Here is a 17,420-nt window from a genome sequence, read left to right on the forward strand (position 1 = left end):
ATCTATCATCTATCTATCATCTATCTATCTATCTATCTATCTATCTATCTATCTATCTATCTATCTATCTATCTATCTATCTATCCTAAAAAAACAACAATGAAAAAGGGGAAAACTGAATGGGTTGAAAATTTGACTCAAAGGAAATGAAAGCTATTTCCGCAAGCATCGGGAGAGACTAAATTCAAATTTTCTGCACTGCTAGAGACTCCAAGTACACAACAAAATGTATTTATTGGTTTAAAAAGTGCATTTTGAATGATATGTCCCCTTTAAGGTGGGACCAAATGACGCTTTCTTTTTGGAACATCATGATCTTCCTTTAAATCCCTGGTGGGAAATATGCATTACTTCAAAAAAACACTAGGCCTTTAATTTGTATCACTTTTAAGCTTCTGAAACTGATCCACTCAGCATGAAATCAACACAACCACATCCCCGTGGTAGTAACTGAGCAGTCGTGGGCGTAGCAGTGTAGCAGCCCAAATCTCTTTTAGAAAGTGTGATTAGTTCCTTTTGATTTGTGTTTGGCCGCCTGTCACCCCAACACATTCCCTGATATCACACCACTATAATGGTCTAATCAGCACTTAACGAGCCATGTTACATAAAATCAATGCAGCTTTCCATTTGTGAATGCAGAATATTTGGAGGAGCTGATGAAGCCTCGTAGCAGGCGGTGCTGTCATTAGGACTCTGCAGTCTTTGGACAAACGGGCCTGCAGAGAGCAGAAGACGCTCTCGCTCTCCAAGTTTAGTGATCCTCCTGAGATGCAAGCTTTTACAGCTAAATCCTTTGTTTTGCTGACTAATCGTGTATTGATTTTAACAAGTTGTTAAGCTCAAATAAGGTTGTCTGGCCACTGCCAAACAACTCCTCTACCAGCAGAAGATCCAAAAACAAGCTACAGGGAATCTTACATTAGGGAGTACTATTCAGCCTCTCTTCTTGATTTACTACCAATAGTAGTGTCAACAAGATATCAATTCACTTTAGGCTTTTATTTTCCTCACTTGTCCAATCCTGTCGAGTGTTTTCACCTTGTTCCATGCATACATTGTGGTTTCTGTGGGAGGCTATGAGTCTGTGCAATGATGCGACATGCCACCAGGCATCTCTCCCACATGCAAGTCGTCATATGCCAAGCCTGGCAAAACAAAACAAAAAAAAAAAGTAAATTATACAAATTATGTTGAAATAAAAACACAGTGGGTACCCCAGCCTCCCCATTTACTTACCTCACAGAAAACAGCTTTGGATGAGTCTGAACTGGCTGTTGAGCTGGACTGTCTGCTGCCAGTGAAAGCCAGCAGGTCCTTTGCATTATGCTTAATGGAACTGCAGAGAGAACATAACAATGCCAGCTTGTTTTCATTTCAGGAGACCTTGGAGCTGCAAATGAATAATATATTGAAGGCAACTCGAGGGTAAATGAATAAATCTGCAGTAGGTGGGGATCTGGGAAGGCAGCGGCAACTGGCATAGAGCTACAGCACGGCCTTGTGGCAAGCAAAGAGATAGCACTTGAAGAAGTTCATTATGTGCAGTTGGTTTTGATTTCAATAAATCCAGGTTGTAATTTTATTTTAGGTAGTCATTATCGACCATTATGAGCTTCCTAAAAGGTCATCACCCTCTCTATTAATCAGTAAATGTCCTGCTTCCTATTAAAATCCAACTGTGTGCATTACATCTCTACTCCTGCTGGAGATAATTAATATAAATGATTTTGCTGACGTTTCAAATGCATCTTGGTAGGTTTAATGGTAATATGTCATTAGCGGCAGGAGGTGAGGAGACCTGGTTCTCTGTATGCTGGCCAGATCTGAGCCGGGGGGGAGCCGCAGAGCTGACAGGCGGGACCAGGTGAAAAATTGTCTGGGCTTCTTATTATATTGCTGCCATGGTCTGATTTAGTCCGGCAGCAAATTGTGGGAAGAGACCCCGTGACGTGGAGGGTACTGAATTAACAGGGTTTACGCACAAATGAACCTCACACTGACAGCAGATACATCATGCAAGATGAAGGAGAGGCGGCAATGACTTGTCTTAACAGGAATTAGAATAAATTTTAAAAAATGTTAAAACAGACTTTATATGTTTTGTAAGTAAGACGACTCAATGTTTTTATATACAACTTTCAGTCCACCTGAAGACAAGCTTTAATATGTTTAATTCTTTGTTGCTGATAGTGACAGGGAAATCATTTTTACCAGCTTAGATAAAATAATTTGGAACTTGTATGACATCGATAGGATTTTTTAGTCAAACAAAAACATTTTAGCTTTATACGTTTTTTTTTTAAATTGCATGTCATAAAATTCTCAACTCTATATTTTGTATATTTCAAGCACTGGGTGGTACGGTGCTTCTTGTCTCAGAAAGAAGGTTGCAGAATCATAACTTTCAGTGTGAAGTTTGCATGGTCTCCCCATGCCCACAGAGGTTTTCTCTCGGTTTCCTCCCACAGACCACTATGTTAGGTTAACTGGTAACTATGTTCCTAGGTGACCTACCCAGGGTGTCCTGCACAGCTCGCTGGGGATGGGCACCAGCGAGCCCTATAAACCGGAAAGAAAAAAGTGAATAAAAATAATGGATGGATGAACATTTCAAGCTGTGGTGCTATACATTTAGGCAAAAGTAGGTTACAAGAATAAACAAAAGGATGGACAATAAAACCATGTGAGTGATTAAAAAATGACACTACTTATAAAAATCATATTAGCCTACAAAACACCTCTATGACCTGACTGTGGATTATAGATAGAAGATGGATGGATGGATATGTGTCAGGCGTTGGAATAATATGGTTATTTATTTATTTACCTGTTCTCCAGCTGTGTTGTTTTCAGTTATCTATTTCCAAGTGTCTATTTATATATTGCATTTGATATATTTTATATAAATAAAATAAGCAATCAGTGTTTCCCCTAGGAAATTGGTCTTGGCGGGCAGGGTACTTGTTTTATAAAAACGTAAATTGATGTGACTCACCTGCAATTATGGTAATAAATTTACACATACATGAATATTTAATTGCCTAACTACATCCTAGTTAAGGACTCCTCATGATAATTATCAATAAAATGATTATTGATAATAAGTGATCAGAACTGTGTGCAGCAGATGATCTGAGTCCAGAGTTCTCAGTTTGAAACCTTCTGGAGCTCTTCTGTGTGACTCCAGGTGTGACATTGACTGTCTCTCTGTGTCCCTGATGGAGACTGGAGACCTGTCCAGGTGTCTCTGGTGAACTGGAGACCTGTCCAGGTGTCTCTGGTGAACTGGAGACCTGTCCATGTGTCTCTGGTGAACTGGAGACCTGTCCAGGTGTCCCCTGCCTTCACCCAAAGGCAGCGAGGACAGGTTCCAGCCCCACCCTGACCCTGATTAGGAACAAGGAGGCAGGAGGAGGATTTTTCTTTATAGCAGGAAACAGACATTTAATTATAAAACATGATTTATTTCATGTTAATCTGAATCAGTTTAGTGTTGTTTGTAAATATATTTGACAGTTTTGTAGGAATGAACACGTTTGTAATGTTTGTTCAAAAAAAACCTGCTTCTTATGTCTTCTGTAACATGTTTTAAATAAAATATTATCAGTAAAACCCTCAAATCATGTCCTTTCTAATAATGATCAGAACTCCAGAAGAACTTTAACTCAGCAGAGTTTCCCCAAAGATTTGTTTTAACCGTGGTGGTGACCTCTCATGTGGGGGTTTGACTAAATCTGGTTGTCCTCAAAACATTTTGGTTGTCCAAAAAATATCTCAATAAAAATATAATTTAATAAGTAGGCTATATTGTTCTGTATACAAAGTATACAAATGTTCTCAGTCAGCAGGTTGACAGTTTTAGGAGCTGCTTGAGGAGAACTTCCTCGTTCTCCTCCTCATCCTCTTCTTTGAAATAGAGATAATAAAAAAAAAAACCAACACCCAACATCCATCAGCTTTCTGCTTACAGGTCAAACATTTTTATTTAAATAAGTTACAGTTTAGTGTTCTTAGGACTGAAGACTTTCTGAGGAAAGAAGTTTTTAAACATCTTTTCTAATAATTTTAGTGTTTTCAACTGAGGGGCTTTGATATATTTATTTAAAATAAATTATAGCAGAGGAAGTTCTCTGCACAGAAAAAAATACTGTTTTTTTAACCAAACTGACAAGTTTCTGCAGTAAAATTATTGTGTAATTTAAAGGCAATGAAACACCTGGTTAAATTTAGAAGGTATTATGATTAACTACAAACATCTGAAGCTGACTCAGAGAACTCTGTGATTTTAGAAAAAATAAAAGTTAAATGTAGACACGTCTTTAAGAGACCCTCCTCCTCCTCCCCACCCCGCGCAGCTGCGGTCAGTGCACCTCCTCTCCACCCCATCCTGTGTGATTAATACTTTTTTTTTGTTTGCGCAAATTACAGATTTTTTATGCTTACGCCCCGCCTGTATAATGGTAGGGGAAACACTGGCAATACTTGTGAAAGTTTGATTAAAATAGTCAGTTTGGCATTATTTCAGAATTTTCAATAAAACTACAACTCCCTGCGGCATGTGATGCTAAGCTTACATCTCATTGGACTATTAGACACCACGTGACTCCATTGGACGAATGACGACAGACTTAACAGGAAGTGTTCGTTTCAGCCGTGCCAGCGTGAGAAATGAAAGTCATCTGAACACAAAATCTTTCTAACTTACCAGAAATGCTCTTTGCTGTGCATTTGTGTCTTCGTGACGGTTTAAGGCTATAGTTTTTTATTTTGTGTCTACAGAATCGGTTTTCGAAAGGATGTTTCAGGCTGCAGCTAAGACGCTGTCTGTGTTTTCAGTTTATCGAGGTGTTTTGTTTAGTTTACGGCATTACTGTAAAAATATTCCTATAAAACTAAGAGTCTCTGAAGCCCTTTCTGGAGCTGAGCTGGGAGCAAATGTTAAAGTTCAGGTAATATTACGTTTGTTGTTGTTGTTTTAAGTCCTGTAGCGCAGTGGTGCCAACAGCTTCATTCAGCTTCAAGCTGCTAATCATTTAATGTTAGCTGAGCATTCATTTAAAATAAAAAATACATATATTATGCAGTTTTTTAAACATACTAAGAACACTTTAAAAATATTTTTTTCTCGTAACAGACACCTGCTCATAAGTAAAATTCTGAAAATGTTTTCTCTAGTTCATGTTGACATATTTTAGCACAAAACTGTAATTTTCTATTTTACGTGAATCATTTGAATGCATCATATTGAGACGTATTGCTCCAATGAAGAATACTTTTAAGTTATACCCTCTCATAAGGGAGTTAAACACGAAGTAAATTGACTATAATATATAAAACGAAGTCTCAGTATTTCCGTTGTTTTGATGGCCAGTCTCTTCCTTTTTCCCTTTTAATTTATAAATATGTTTATTGTGCAAAACAATTAAAGGGATCCACGATTAGTTGTAACATTTAACTTTATTTGATAAACATTTATTTTAACTGTAAAATAAAAACTGTGAAAATACTTTTGGCTGTTTAGCTTTGTAAATTTTTTAAAATATATTTTAACACGGAYGGAGCCATTWWATTTACACRCAAAGCATTCTGGGTAAATGATGACGTGGGTAGGTCTTCGGTGAGAGGCTGCTAGGGAGCTATATCCACCCTGAAGGTTAATCTTGGACAATATCTGACGATCGACTCTTTTAAATGAAACCAGAGAGCGTTGACAGAGAGGAGAAGGTAGAAATGACTCAGCCTGGAACTGAAAATATGGATGGAGGACAACAGAGCTGCTTCATGGAAGAAGAACCTCAGTTTAGCCTGTTAGCCTTCGCTCTAGCCCTCACACTATGGCTGTGTCCAAAACGACAGGCCGGGTCCTCTGGAGGACCCAGACTCCCCGGTCGCGGCGGGCCGGGTCCTTGGTAGACCGGGAAGACTGGAAAAAAAGAGGCTGTGAATTTGGACGGTCTAGCCTCTCCTCCTTACCACGGCGTACGTCATGTCACCTAGCAACTGTGACGACGCTAAACAAGCAAACATATCCAAATTAGAAAAATATCAATACATTAGCATTATTAATATCACAAAACTATAAAATTGAGTTAAAGGTAACATTTGAAGAATTAATTGACCCACTGTAGGTTCATGTTTATTTCGCGTTTTTTATGACGAAAAAATAATATTTAAAAACATGTCCATACAAATGATAAAAGTATTAKAATTACAACCGCTATTTTTTTTTAATTTTTATATCACCATATTTTTATTTAAAATGTATTCTTTTCTCTCGCTTCGTCCGCCATTACTAGCATAAAAAAAATCTCCGGTCGGGCTGCAATGCATTATGGGATATGCTGTGCTGGGAAGGATCCATCAGACCTGTCCTTCGATTCGGGCCAAAGGAAGGACGTATTTGTCGGACGCATCGGAGGAGTCTTCGGTTTTGGACGCCCTTCGTCGTGGCGCTGTGACGTATGCGGCCGACAAATTCGGCCTTCGGAGGACCCGGCCTGCCGTTTTGGACACAGCCTATATTACCTTGCATGTATTAGCTCGGTGCTAGCGCGACAAACAAGCTAAACTGAGGTCCTCCATCCATATTTTCAGTTGCAGGCTGAGTCATTTTTGCGTTCCCCTCTCTGTCATGTGGATGGAGGAGCTCAGTGACGAGAAGAGAATGTGTAGCACTGAGCTAATACATATATATATGGTGATAGCATCGGGGCTAACGCTAAAGCTAACAGGCTAAGCTGAGGTTCTTCTTCCATGAAGCAGCTCTGTTGTCCTCCATCCATATTTTCAGTTACAAGCTGAGTCATTTCTACCTTCTCCTCTCTGTCAACGCTCTCTGGTTTCATTTAAAAGAGACGATCATCAGATATTGTCCAAGATTAACCTTCAGGGTGGATATAGCTCGCTAGCAGCCTCGTGCCGATGACCTAGTCGATGTCATCAATTTCCCAGAATGCTTTGCGTGTAAATAAAATGGCCCCGTCCATGTAATATATTTTAAACTTTTAGTTTAAAAATGATAAAAACTGAACATCCTACAGTATTTTTACAGTCTTTATTTTACAGTTAAAGTACATGTTTATCATATAAAGTCTAATGTTACAACTCATCGGGGATCCCTTTAAGAGGAGAAAATAATTTTGCAGCTTTACATCTTACTGTCAAACACATGCATATAAAAGCATAACACAGTTTATAGACATTTGTTTTTGCAAAATATCAAGCTTTTTTATTATCAACACTACGGTTATGGAAACATTTTTCGTATTACCAGAAGCAACAACTTCATGCACTTTGATTTGTTTACGCTGCAGGGGTGGGTTCGCTCCGTTAGACCTCAGAAGAAGAATCTTTTTCTCCATGTAAACGATGGGAGCTCATTGCAGTCACTGCAGGTTGTTGGTAGAGCTGAGCTGGACGATCCGTAAGCAGTCCCACTTTATTTCGTGACACCAGTAATTTCTCATGCCGATTCTGGAAGAAAAGCTACAAACAAACCTTAGATTATTATTTTTTTTCCTCTCAATTTAAGGTTGCTTACGTTTGGCAGTGCTGTTGAAGTCTCTGGTGTTCTTAAGAAAAGTACACATCAGAAGCAGCCATTTGAACTGGAAGCAGACCAGATTCGTGTAGTTGGAACGTGTAACCCTATTGTAAGAACAAAATACTCCTCACAAATGTTTTAACATGTACAGTTGGAGAACGTCAATTAATATTGCTGTTTTTTTTTTTTTTTTGCCTTCCAGGATTTTCCTTTTAAGATTAAAGAGAGACACAGTCTTGAGTACATTCGCCAGTTTCCTCACCTGCGGTGTCGAACAAATGTCTTCGGCTCTCTGCTGAGGGTACGCAGTGAGGCCACGGCAGCAATTCATTCATATTTCAAGGTAAGGAAAATCAGCGCAGGACTTCTATTTTCAAATTTTTGTTTATTTATTTGTTTATTTATTTATTCTTTAGAACAACGGCTTTGTTCAGATCCACACACCGATCATTACCTCCAATGATTGTGAAGGGGCGGGAGAGATTTTTAGCGTTCAGGTGAATGAGAATTACAAATCATCGCGCTGTAAAACCAGTCTGTGGATCGTTTGAGTTTAAATAATAAAATACATTTTCCCCCAGTCTTCAGGCCCACAGGATGTGGATGATGGGAACTTTTTCTCTGTACCGACCTTCCTGACCGTATCAGGACAGCTTCATTTGGAGGTGGTGTCCGGGTGAGATGAACCAAAGCATAAAATTATTCATCTTTGAACGATCATCTGCTCAATTTGAAGTTTGATTAAAGCTAATTTGTGTCACACATTTGCCCCACAGGGCATTTTCTAGGGTCTACACATTTGGGCAAAGTTTTCGAGCAGATAACTCTCAAACCAGACGCCACCTGGCTGAGTTCTTCATGGTGGAGGCAGAAATCTCCTTCACTCAGTCCTTGGAGGATCTCATTAAGGTGCGCCGTATCTTCATGCTTTTGTTCTTTACTGCTTTTGCAGGCAACCCTGCTGTATGCCCTCCTTCCACAGTAAAACAACATTTAGGGGTGTAATAATCCTCCTGAACAGTTGGTGGCAGTGTTAAACAGTTAGAAACCTCACCAAGCTCTATCACTGAAGAAGAGTGATGACAAGGAAGTGATGGTTTTCTTTATAAACAGAACATCTGCCTATGTACGGAGCCCGCGAGGGGACATGGGAGATTTTTTTTCTTTTGCGTTCCCTCGCAATACTTTTGCGTTCCCTCGCAAAAGTATTTTATCACTGTTGTGCCTGCTGCTTTATTAACAAACTCACATGTTCACCATTAGCGAATTAGCCTACTGCTTTAATTCAGCTTCAGAATGAATATGTCACACAGCCACGCATGGAAGTATGTCATATGCCGATATTTTAACACAGTACAGCCACGCAACATCAATTTCAATTTAACGAACTTGAGGTGACACATCCTGTGTTGGTAACTGGATGTTTCAAAATAAAAGTCTGATTTAATTCAGTTCATATACAAAACAATCTTTTGCGTGGGAACGCAAAACAATATTGCGTGGGAACGCAAAAGTATTGCGAGGGAATGCAAAACAATATTACGTGGGAATGCAAAACAATATTGCGTGGGAACGCAAAAGTATTGCGAGGGAATGCGAAGGTATTGCGTGGGAACGTAAAAGGAAATAAAATCCCCCCGTGTCCCCTCGCGGGCTCCGTACCTATGTAATCTTACTTATGGTATCATTTTTATTTATTATTTTAATAAAAACTACAGAGACCAGAACATACATGTTAAATCAAAACTGAACAAAACAACTGACAAGAAGAACTTATCTATAGAACGCAACTAGAAAATGAATCTTTAACCATTTAATCGATATATTGATATAGATCGATGTGTTGTTACACCCCTATCCAATACGATGTTTTGCTTTTTTATTTAAAACATCATACAGCAGCCAATCAGCACCCACACTAACATAAAACTATTTGCAGTAAAAATTAAATCTGGGAAACTTGCACAAAATAAATCTGCACTACTGCTTGTTTTAAAATAAGCACTTGAAGTTTGTCTCTTCTGGGCTACTGTAGTGGCATGGCGTTACGTTGTGGCACTGTTTGTTGATTTAAATCACCCATCCTAGACTAAAACATCATTGTTATTTTTACTTTACCAAAAATAATAAAAATAGAATGCTACACTTAATTTTTAGTGTCCAAACAAATTTGGTGAGTTTAAAATAGATGTTTATTGTGAGTAAAAAATGTTAATTTTTTATTTGTCATTTTGGTCCATCACAAAATTGCTTTACATAAAGCTGAGTGAGCCACAATATTCAGCCTCGTTTATATGAAGAATTCGCTGTAATTAAACTAAACTCTCTTATTGATTTCTGATCATTTAGGAAGATCTAAATTAATCAGCCAGTTTTTGATTAACAGAGTCAATCTGGTGCAGCTTGCAAGAGCTTTAAAGTACCTATGACATCACATTTTTTGTAATAAACATGAATGCATTCTTGGAAAGGTACCATTGATAACATATTGCAAAACAAATTTTGCGTTGCTGAGCTGAACGGTTGTTGAGATATTTGCATGTGAAGAAACAGGAAGTGATGTCAAAGGGGAATGTCAGCATGTAAACAGAGCCTTGTTACAAAAGCTAACACAGACTGTAGAGAAGAATCTGATGTTTCTTTAGATTATTTTTAGTTGCTATCAAAGAGAGACAAAGAAAAGTTAAAAGTTTCAATAACAAAGACCAGCGAGTTTATTTTATTGAGTTCCTTTTTGATGTCACTTCCTGTTTCACTTTGGCTGAGCCACATTCAAAAGAAAATAGGCCAGTTATGTGACAAAATGGGTAAAATCACGCGTGCTATGCCAATTTTCTTAAGTATAAAGATGCTTTCTTTGACTTTTTGTTGAAGGATAGGCATGTTACAGGCACTTTAAATGTAGTGATGAGAGGAAAAGTGTCACATTTTCTTCCTTCCTCACTCCATCATACACTGAAATAAAAATAAAAAAATCCACGTGTATTTTAAAATGTCCCCAGCTGCACAGAAAAAGTCTTAATCATTAAACTCGGTGTGTTGTTTAGGTTATAGAGGACATGTTCAGATCTGCCACCGAGCATGTGTTGGCTCACTCTGCGGAAGACGTGGACTTGTTTCACCAGCGTGTGACTCCAGGGCACAGAGTGAGTCCTCAAGGACACTTGATGGAAAAAGCTCTGCTCCATAACCTGGTGCTGTACGATAAACAGCCACCAGACCGTCCTAAAACCTCCATTAACCCTTGTATTTCCTGTTGCATTCGTATGTTTTCAGGCCACTGTAGATGCTATGTTAAAGAAGAGCATCCCTGTGTGAGTCTTTTTTTTTGTTGTTGCAAACATTTTAATAATAAATCCAATGAAAAATCGGGTCTTGAATGTGTACAACTATCTTTTAAGGATTACCTACACTGAGGCCATAGACATCCTAAAGCGCAGCTCAGAGAATTTTGACTTCCCTACAGATGTAAGTTGATTTCTATTATAATAGATTAAACCTAATATCTACTTTACATTGTTTCTCTTCACTCTAAACTTTGCTGTTTTTTATTTATTTATTTTTATTTATTTTGTAGTGGGGTTGTGACCTTAAGACAGAACATGAGAAGTATGTGGTGAAACATTGTGGCAACCTTCCAGTCTTTGTCACCGATTATCCTTATGACCTGAAGCCTTTTTACGCAAGAGACAACCAGGAGCACTCGGAGCGTACGGTAAGACGCGGCTCCGCTGCTGAAAAACGCTGAGCGATGCAAACATGTACCCAATTATTTCCTGCACCGTAGAATCCATTTGCTTGTGCGAGCTGATGCCAGGCTGCTGTTTGCGTGCAGGTGGCTGCAGTGGATCTTCTCGTGCCGGGTGTCGGAGAGCTCTGTGGGGGCTCGCTCAGAGAGGAGAGGCTGGATCTGCTGAGGGCTCGGCTGGAAGAGTAAGAACGCAGAAACAGAACACTGATGTTACAGTTTCAGTAAACTGCATCAGGCTGTGTGTCTTTTATCATGGCTTGGAATAAAAAGAGCACATTTCTACATGCATTTTTTTATATTTACTGTACAGCCTGTAGTGCACGACTTTTAATGTGTCTTTACAAAATCCAAATAGTGTATAGCATGTCGTGTACGGAACAGTATCCAGATGCCATGTTTATCTGTGCAAATTTAAAAGTAATTTTACTACTACATGCAAAAAAGATCAAATATAGCTTTTGAATTTACACTCAAAAGCAGGATATCGCATCCATAATTCACTAAAACTATGACATGGATGAAATTTGAATGCAGATTTTTGACAAATTACCTTTTTGTTTATTTTTTAGTGCTGGATTGGCAGACACCTACAGCTGGTAAACAATAGATTATTAAAAAAAACAGTATTTTTAAAGGAAGAACCAAGTTTTAATCCAACTTTTTTATTTTCCTTTTTCTAATATGCAGGTATCTGGACTTGAGGCGTTTTGGCTCCGTCCCTCACGGTGGATTCGGGCTGGGATTTGACCGATATCTGCAGTGCATTCTGGGTGTTGACAACATAAAAGATGTGATTCCTTTCCCAAGATTTGTCCAGTCCTGCCTTTTATAAAAGACAGTTATCACCTCATCAATACATCCGTGAGGATGTTGTTGCTTTAATAATTGTACAAACTTAGATTTTTCCATGTTTTAGTTCTTTTCTGTTTGTGGCTGTTTTAAAATTCATGTTTTGTATTTGAAATAAAAATTTTATCATAGCCATTTTAAGCAAAGTAGTTTTGTAATTTATTATGCACTTTTGCCTACAAAAGAGCATTTTCCTTACATAAAACCGCATGACGTAACCATGTTTTTCACATGTTAAAAAAGCCAAGACAATAAGAACTTTTAAGTTTATTGAGCTAAAATTTGTTGTGGTAGCTGAGCATAGTCTTTAAAATATATTTTGAATGCTATGCATTGTGCTGTATCTTTGCTTAAAACTTTGCCATTAACATTTAGAATTCATACAGTTTGGTAGTAAAATATTTCATGAACCACTGAACTGATTTTTTTTTCATAACTACCAGAAAAAGAACAACTCATTTTTTATATTATTATTATTATTATTATTATTATTATTATTATTATTATTTGATTCAGCATAATTTAACATGAATGCCACAGTTACTACAAAAATAACTAAGTCAAACAATTTTACAGATAGCCTACTGAGCTGATGTTTGGAGTGGTTGTAGTTGAGCACCATCTCCAAAACATTTCAGACAGCTGTAACATCTCGCGAGATTTCACGAGACTGTGAAAGATTTGACAAAACTTCGAATCATTTCTTAGCATTAAGTAGTCTGAATGCTAGACCTTTTAATTTGACACGTTTTCACATGTGAAAACGTGATTTCCACATGTGACATCCACGTGGTTTTATGTGTTTTTGGTAATATTTAACTGAGTTTACCACAAGATGGTGCTTTTTCACATTTCTGCCATAGCACTTATCATTTAGATTCACATGTTTTATTTTGAAACAAGCTTAACCTAATTTTAAGCAATATTTTTCTGCTCTGTTAATTTTTTGAATGCATACATTTATTAATTTAATTAAAACAAACGTTTTTTAAAGTTTCAAGTGAAAGCTTGGAGAAAAATATTAGAAAGTTTTATACATTTTTCGTGTATTATTATTATTATTATTATTATTATTATTATTATTATTATTATTATTATTATTATTATTATTATTATTATCTTTTGATATTTTTTTTGTGTATTTTTATTTTTGCAGCCATCCCGTTCATGGCAGCAGCCCATCCCTCTGTGTGTGTGCGCGCGCGCGCGGTGGGCGTGGTGTGAGCGGTGGGAAAACAAACTGCAGACACCCGGAGAGAGACTTCCTCAGCCCGCATCAGTTGAGTAGTTTCACCCCGCTCCTCCCCTGCGGCTCTCCGTCCTCGGGTCGTGGAATAACCTCAGAGCCCAGTCCAAAGTGTTCTGGAGCCCGGCGACGCACCTCCGACCCCCCCACCCCACTTCTGATTTCCAAATGGGGGTCGCGGACCGCAGCGGGGAGAGGCGAGCACCGACAGCCCTGTGAGGAGCAGGCATGTCCTCCCGCTGACAAGCTGCACTTGTTTTCACAGCGAGAAGCGGCAGCAGGCAGAGGACGCAGGCAAACATGAGCGGTGGAGAAATCATCTGCCAAGGCTGGCTGAGGAAGTCACCGCCGGAGAAAAAGCTTAGGAGATACGTGAGTAAAAAGCAAACATGCCCGCTTTTCTTCAGAAAGTTTGACTGTTGGGGAACAACAAAGGTGTAACCCAGTTTGTCTGCTGCTTGTGTTTGTTGTTCTCTGTGCCTCAGATAAGTGCAGCAGGTGCAGCTCACTTTCATCTAGATAGCTCGTGTCTGTTAAAGGACACCTGTTCTGTAGGTTTAAAGGTGCTCATTGGAAAGTGTGAAAGCCAATATATAAAAAAGGTTATCTGAACTATATTGAAAAGTGCAGTTTGAACGAGTTTACTCCTGTTGTTTTCCAGTTAAATCGAATGTAATTCTGAAATGTGGGTCCACACTCAATGTAAACAAAGGGCCGGATAAACCATTTGAAAGCTTGATTGGCTCACATGAGGACAGCAGTAGTCATCGAAGTAGTGGTTTTGTAAAATCATCACAAATTGATGAGGTCAACAGGGATAAAGTAAGGCAACACATAATAGATTAGAATAGAAATAGGGGTGTAAGAAAATATCGATACACTGAAATATCGCGACATTTCATTTCCCGATACTGTATCGATATTCTAAAGCCCTGTATCGATTTTTAATTAAGGTTTAAAATGTTAACCTTCTTGCCAACCGTTCATTTTTATGTTGCAGTTCAGCCTCTGACCACTAGTTGGCAGCAGTGAGCCAGCCATTTGGCTCCTCTACCTCTTGAGCGCCAGAGAGTAAGGGTAGCATTAGCATTGTGAGTAAACATTAGCTTTTCTTTTTTTTTCATTAAGAGGTTTTTATTTAATAGAATTTTTGGACAAAAAAATTGCAATATATCACAATACAGTATACTGCCTTGCTTACAGTATCGCAATATATCGGGATATATCGTATCGTGACTCCTCTGTTATGGTATGTATCGTATCGCCAAATTCTTGCCAATACACAGCACTGAATAGAAATAGTCGTTATTGTCCCGCCAAGGGGAAACTCAGGTGTCACAGCAGCATAGAAAATGCACAAAAAACAAAATTACCACTAACTAGCAATTAGTGCTGGGCGGTATACCGTTTTGTACCGAATACCGGTTTTTATTTTTGTTATGATATGAATGTTTTGAATACCGGACATTCCGGTTTAAATAGCAGAGCGTTTCGTCGCGGCCGCCAGAGAACTGTTGTTTCCCGGGGGACATTTTTCCTTGCTGCACCGCTATGTTCGTTAGCATGCTAATGTTCGGAGCAGCTAGTTGCAGCCGCGGGTGGCGATTCCGCTGCTTATATTGACTGACGTTTAAAAAAAACATCCCGTTTTCACTGTCGCTGAATGTAGTAGACACCTCTTCGGTGACGTGCACAGTTAGATTTAACGTGGTTAGTTAATATGGAGACATTATGCTGATGGAGACTTAACGTGGTTTTATTGTGAAAAGCCTGCGGGAAGTAGTTCGTAGTGGAGTTGGAATTGACTCGTGTGCAAGGTGAGTCGTGCTGATAAGCTTTAATAAATAACATAAAACAATAAACCCGATCATAATTTTTCTTAACCCCCCTCCTTCACGACTGGACCAAAATGCGTGACTACTGTCTCCAACCACCAGTCAGAGAAGAACAGACACAGAGGAGGGAAACAGCGACACAGACGGAGGTACGGTAAAAGAAAAAAACTCAATAAGCAGGGTTTGTACATTTTATTATCAGCTGAGCTGTGATGAAAAGAAAAATACCGTCAAATACCGTGAAACTGGTGAAAATGTTGAAAATACCGTGATATAAAATTTAGATCATATCGCCCAGCTCTACTAGCAATGATACTACTATTAATAAAAATATAGGCTAATCTAAAAGATGTTTTCTTTCAGAGACTGTAGTTACCTATCACAATTTGACATTAGAAATGAGAATTTACCTATTTTCAGCGCAATAGTCAACATGTTCAATTTCACAGTGATTTGTCAATTTTTAAAGAAATATGAAGACGTGAATCAGTTTGATTGAAGGTCAGTATATTAGTGATTATTCCTGATTGAGTTCCCGCGGATCCTTAAAAAGTCTTTAAAAAGCATTGAATTCACAACTCTAAAAATAAGGCCTTAATTAGGGTAACATTGGTAACATATATATTTTAAAAGTAATTTACCAAATGTCTCTCGCAGCTAATTGTTTCATGTTAAATTAAACATTTTTCCTCTTTGAAAAAAAACTTTTTTTAAGTTTGTTTTAAATTTCATTTCGTGCCATTAAAAAGTCTTAAAATGTCTTAAATTTAACTTATCTTAAGCTGTAAGAATCCAGTTATAGAGGTTTTAGCATTAATTTTTCACAAGTAAAACTGACACATTTGCCAATATTTAAACTACATTGCTTATATGCTATTACCAATCATACAATCTAACAAATATCAATAAAAAACAAAATGAATTGCTTAGGTAAGCTCATGTTAAATGCAAAGCGTAGCTTGCAAGTTTGGTTTACTAGTATGTTGTTTTTTTTTTTTAATCTTGATGGACCTCATGACCTCTGGCCTGTCCCAAAGAAGACATAGATGTAAAAAATAAGAGTGAATCTTCTCAACGCAAAAGAAAAGAGAAGGCAGCTGTCAAGAATAAACATTGGGGCTCAGGCAGTGGTGGAGCTGTAAATACAGAGCTCTTCATTCAAACATTTGTGGCTTTTTTGCAGAACTTCGGCTTGATCTGTAAGGTAAACTTTCCGCCTAATCTCAGTCACTTCAGCTGCTTCCGTAAGTAAACAAACGCACGGGGAAGCCGTTCATCCCGTCACAGATTTTTCTTATAAAATTTAGCTTTAAGGTCACATAACATTGTGCAGATGCATTGCATTCCTTTTTTATAACTTCAATTTGCTGAAAGTAACTTTAAATTATATTTAGTAGCTTCATATGGAGGAAGGTTTGATAATATGGTTAAACCTGATTTATAAAAAAAACATTGATTTATAAACCGTCATTTGGCTGTTATGAGGTAATGTCTAATCAAGCAAAGATGTATTTATCTTAGCCAAGTCGACTAATGTCACAACAATGGTGATGACTGCACAGCATTTGTGTACTTTAAAAACACTGTATAAGCCAAAGCCACCGTCCCTTGTTGGGTGCTGGGCAGGAGAATGGCTACAAATCAGATAATAGGATTTATGGAAGCAGATAGATCCATGAGACAATCTCCTATAAATACAGCTGTCCACTGTTTATGTATGGTGTTGCATTACGAGGCCTCTTCATGTTCCTGCGAGCTGACTTTGCCATGATGTCATCTGTGTATTTCGTTTGGAAATCCATCCTAGAGTGTCTTCGAATGCATCCTCCCTTATCCAACCGTTTCCACTTAGAGCTGCTGCGTGTTTACACAGAGACCCATGTGGATCGGTATGGATCAGCAGCTGCAATAGTACAGAGGGGGGAAAGAGGGAAAAAAAAAGCTTAGTTACAGAATTTTATAAACAACAAGGGGCGGGGGTCCTGTCGGCAAGAAAGCACAGCTCTTGGCCCTTCTCAGCCTGTTTTTCACCCTGTGAAATAACCCGAAAACAACCTCACGTCTGCAGCCAGAAAACACGAGTCATGAGATAGTGTCCAGAGCAGGCAGGACTTGCGAATGTGATAACTCATCCATCTGAAATTCCTTCCACCTAAAGTCAGGCTAACGGCAATCGGAGCCATTTATTCACCA

General features: G+C 38.4%; 2 protein-coding genes across 3 annotated transcripts in view; both read left to right on the forward strand.

The window, feature by feature from the left end:
• Window positions 1–4,417: 4,417 nt before the first annotated feature.
• nars2 (asparaginyl-tRNA synthetase 2, mitochondrial) lies at window positions 4,418–12,252 on the forward strand. The gene is made up of 14 exons (XM_014012778.1): window positions 4,418–4,952; window positions 7,317–7,426; window positions 7,535–7,655; window positions 7,749–7,889; window positions 7,963–8,043; window positions 8,128–8,222; window positions 8,323–8,455; window positions 10,594–10,692; window positions 10,823–10,860; window positions 10,948–11,014; window positions 11,124–11,261; window positions 11,382–11,479; window positions 11,867–11,893; window positions 11,985–12,252. The coding sequence occupies exons 1-14, from the start codon at window positions 4,800–4,802 to the stop codon at window positions 12,127–12,129; spliced, it is 1,446 nt and encodes a 481-aa protein (XP_013868232.1). The 5' UTR covers window positions 4,418–4,799; the 3' UTR covers window positions 12,130–12,252.
• A 1,095-nt stretch (window positions 12,253–13,347) lies between these two features.
• gab2 (GRB2-associated binding protein 2) overlaps window positions 13,348–17,420 on the forward strand; it is a 60,889-nt gene continuing 56,816 nt past the window's right edge. For both annotated transcript variants that reach the window (XM_014012779.1, XM_014012780.1), the window contains exon 1: window positions 13,348–13,764. In XM_014012779.1, the coding sequence (XP_013868233.1) occupies window positions 13,693–13,764 (72 nt within the window). In that variant the 5' untranslated portion in view covers window positions 13,348–13,692. The remainder of the gene's footprint in view (window positions 13,765–17,420) is intronic.

This window comes from Austrofundulus limnaeus, unplaced genomic scaffold, assembly GCF_001266775.1.
Source record: "Austrofundulus limnaeus strain Quisiro unplaced genomic scaffold, Austrofundulus_limnaeus-1.0 Scaffold94, whole genome shotgun sequence".
NCBI classification, from domain to species: Eukaryota; Metazoa; Chordata; class Actinopteri; order Cyprinodontiformes; family Rivulidae; genus Austrofundulus; species Austrofundulus limnaeus.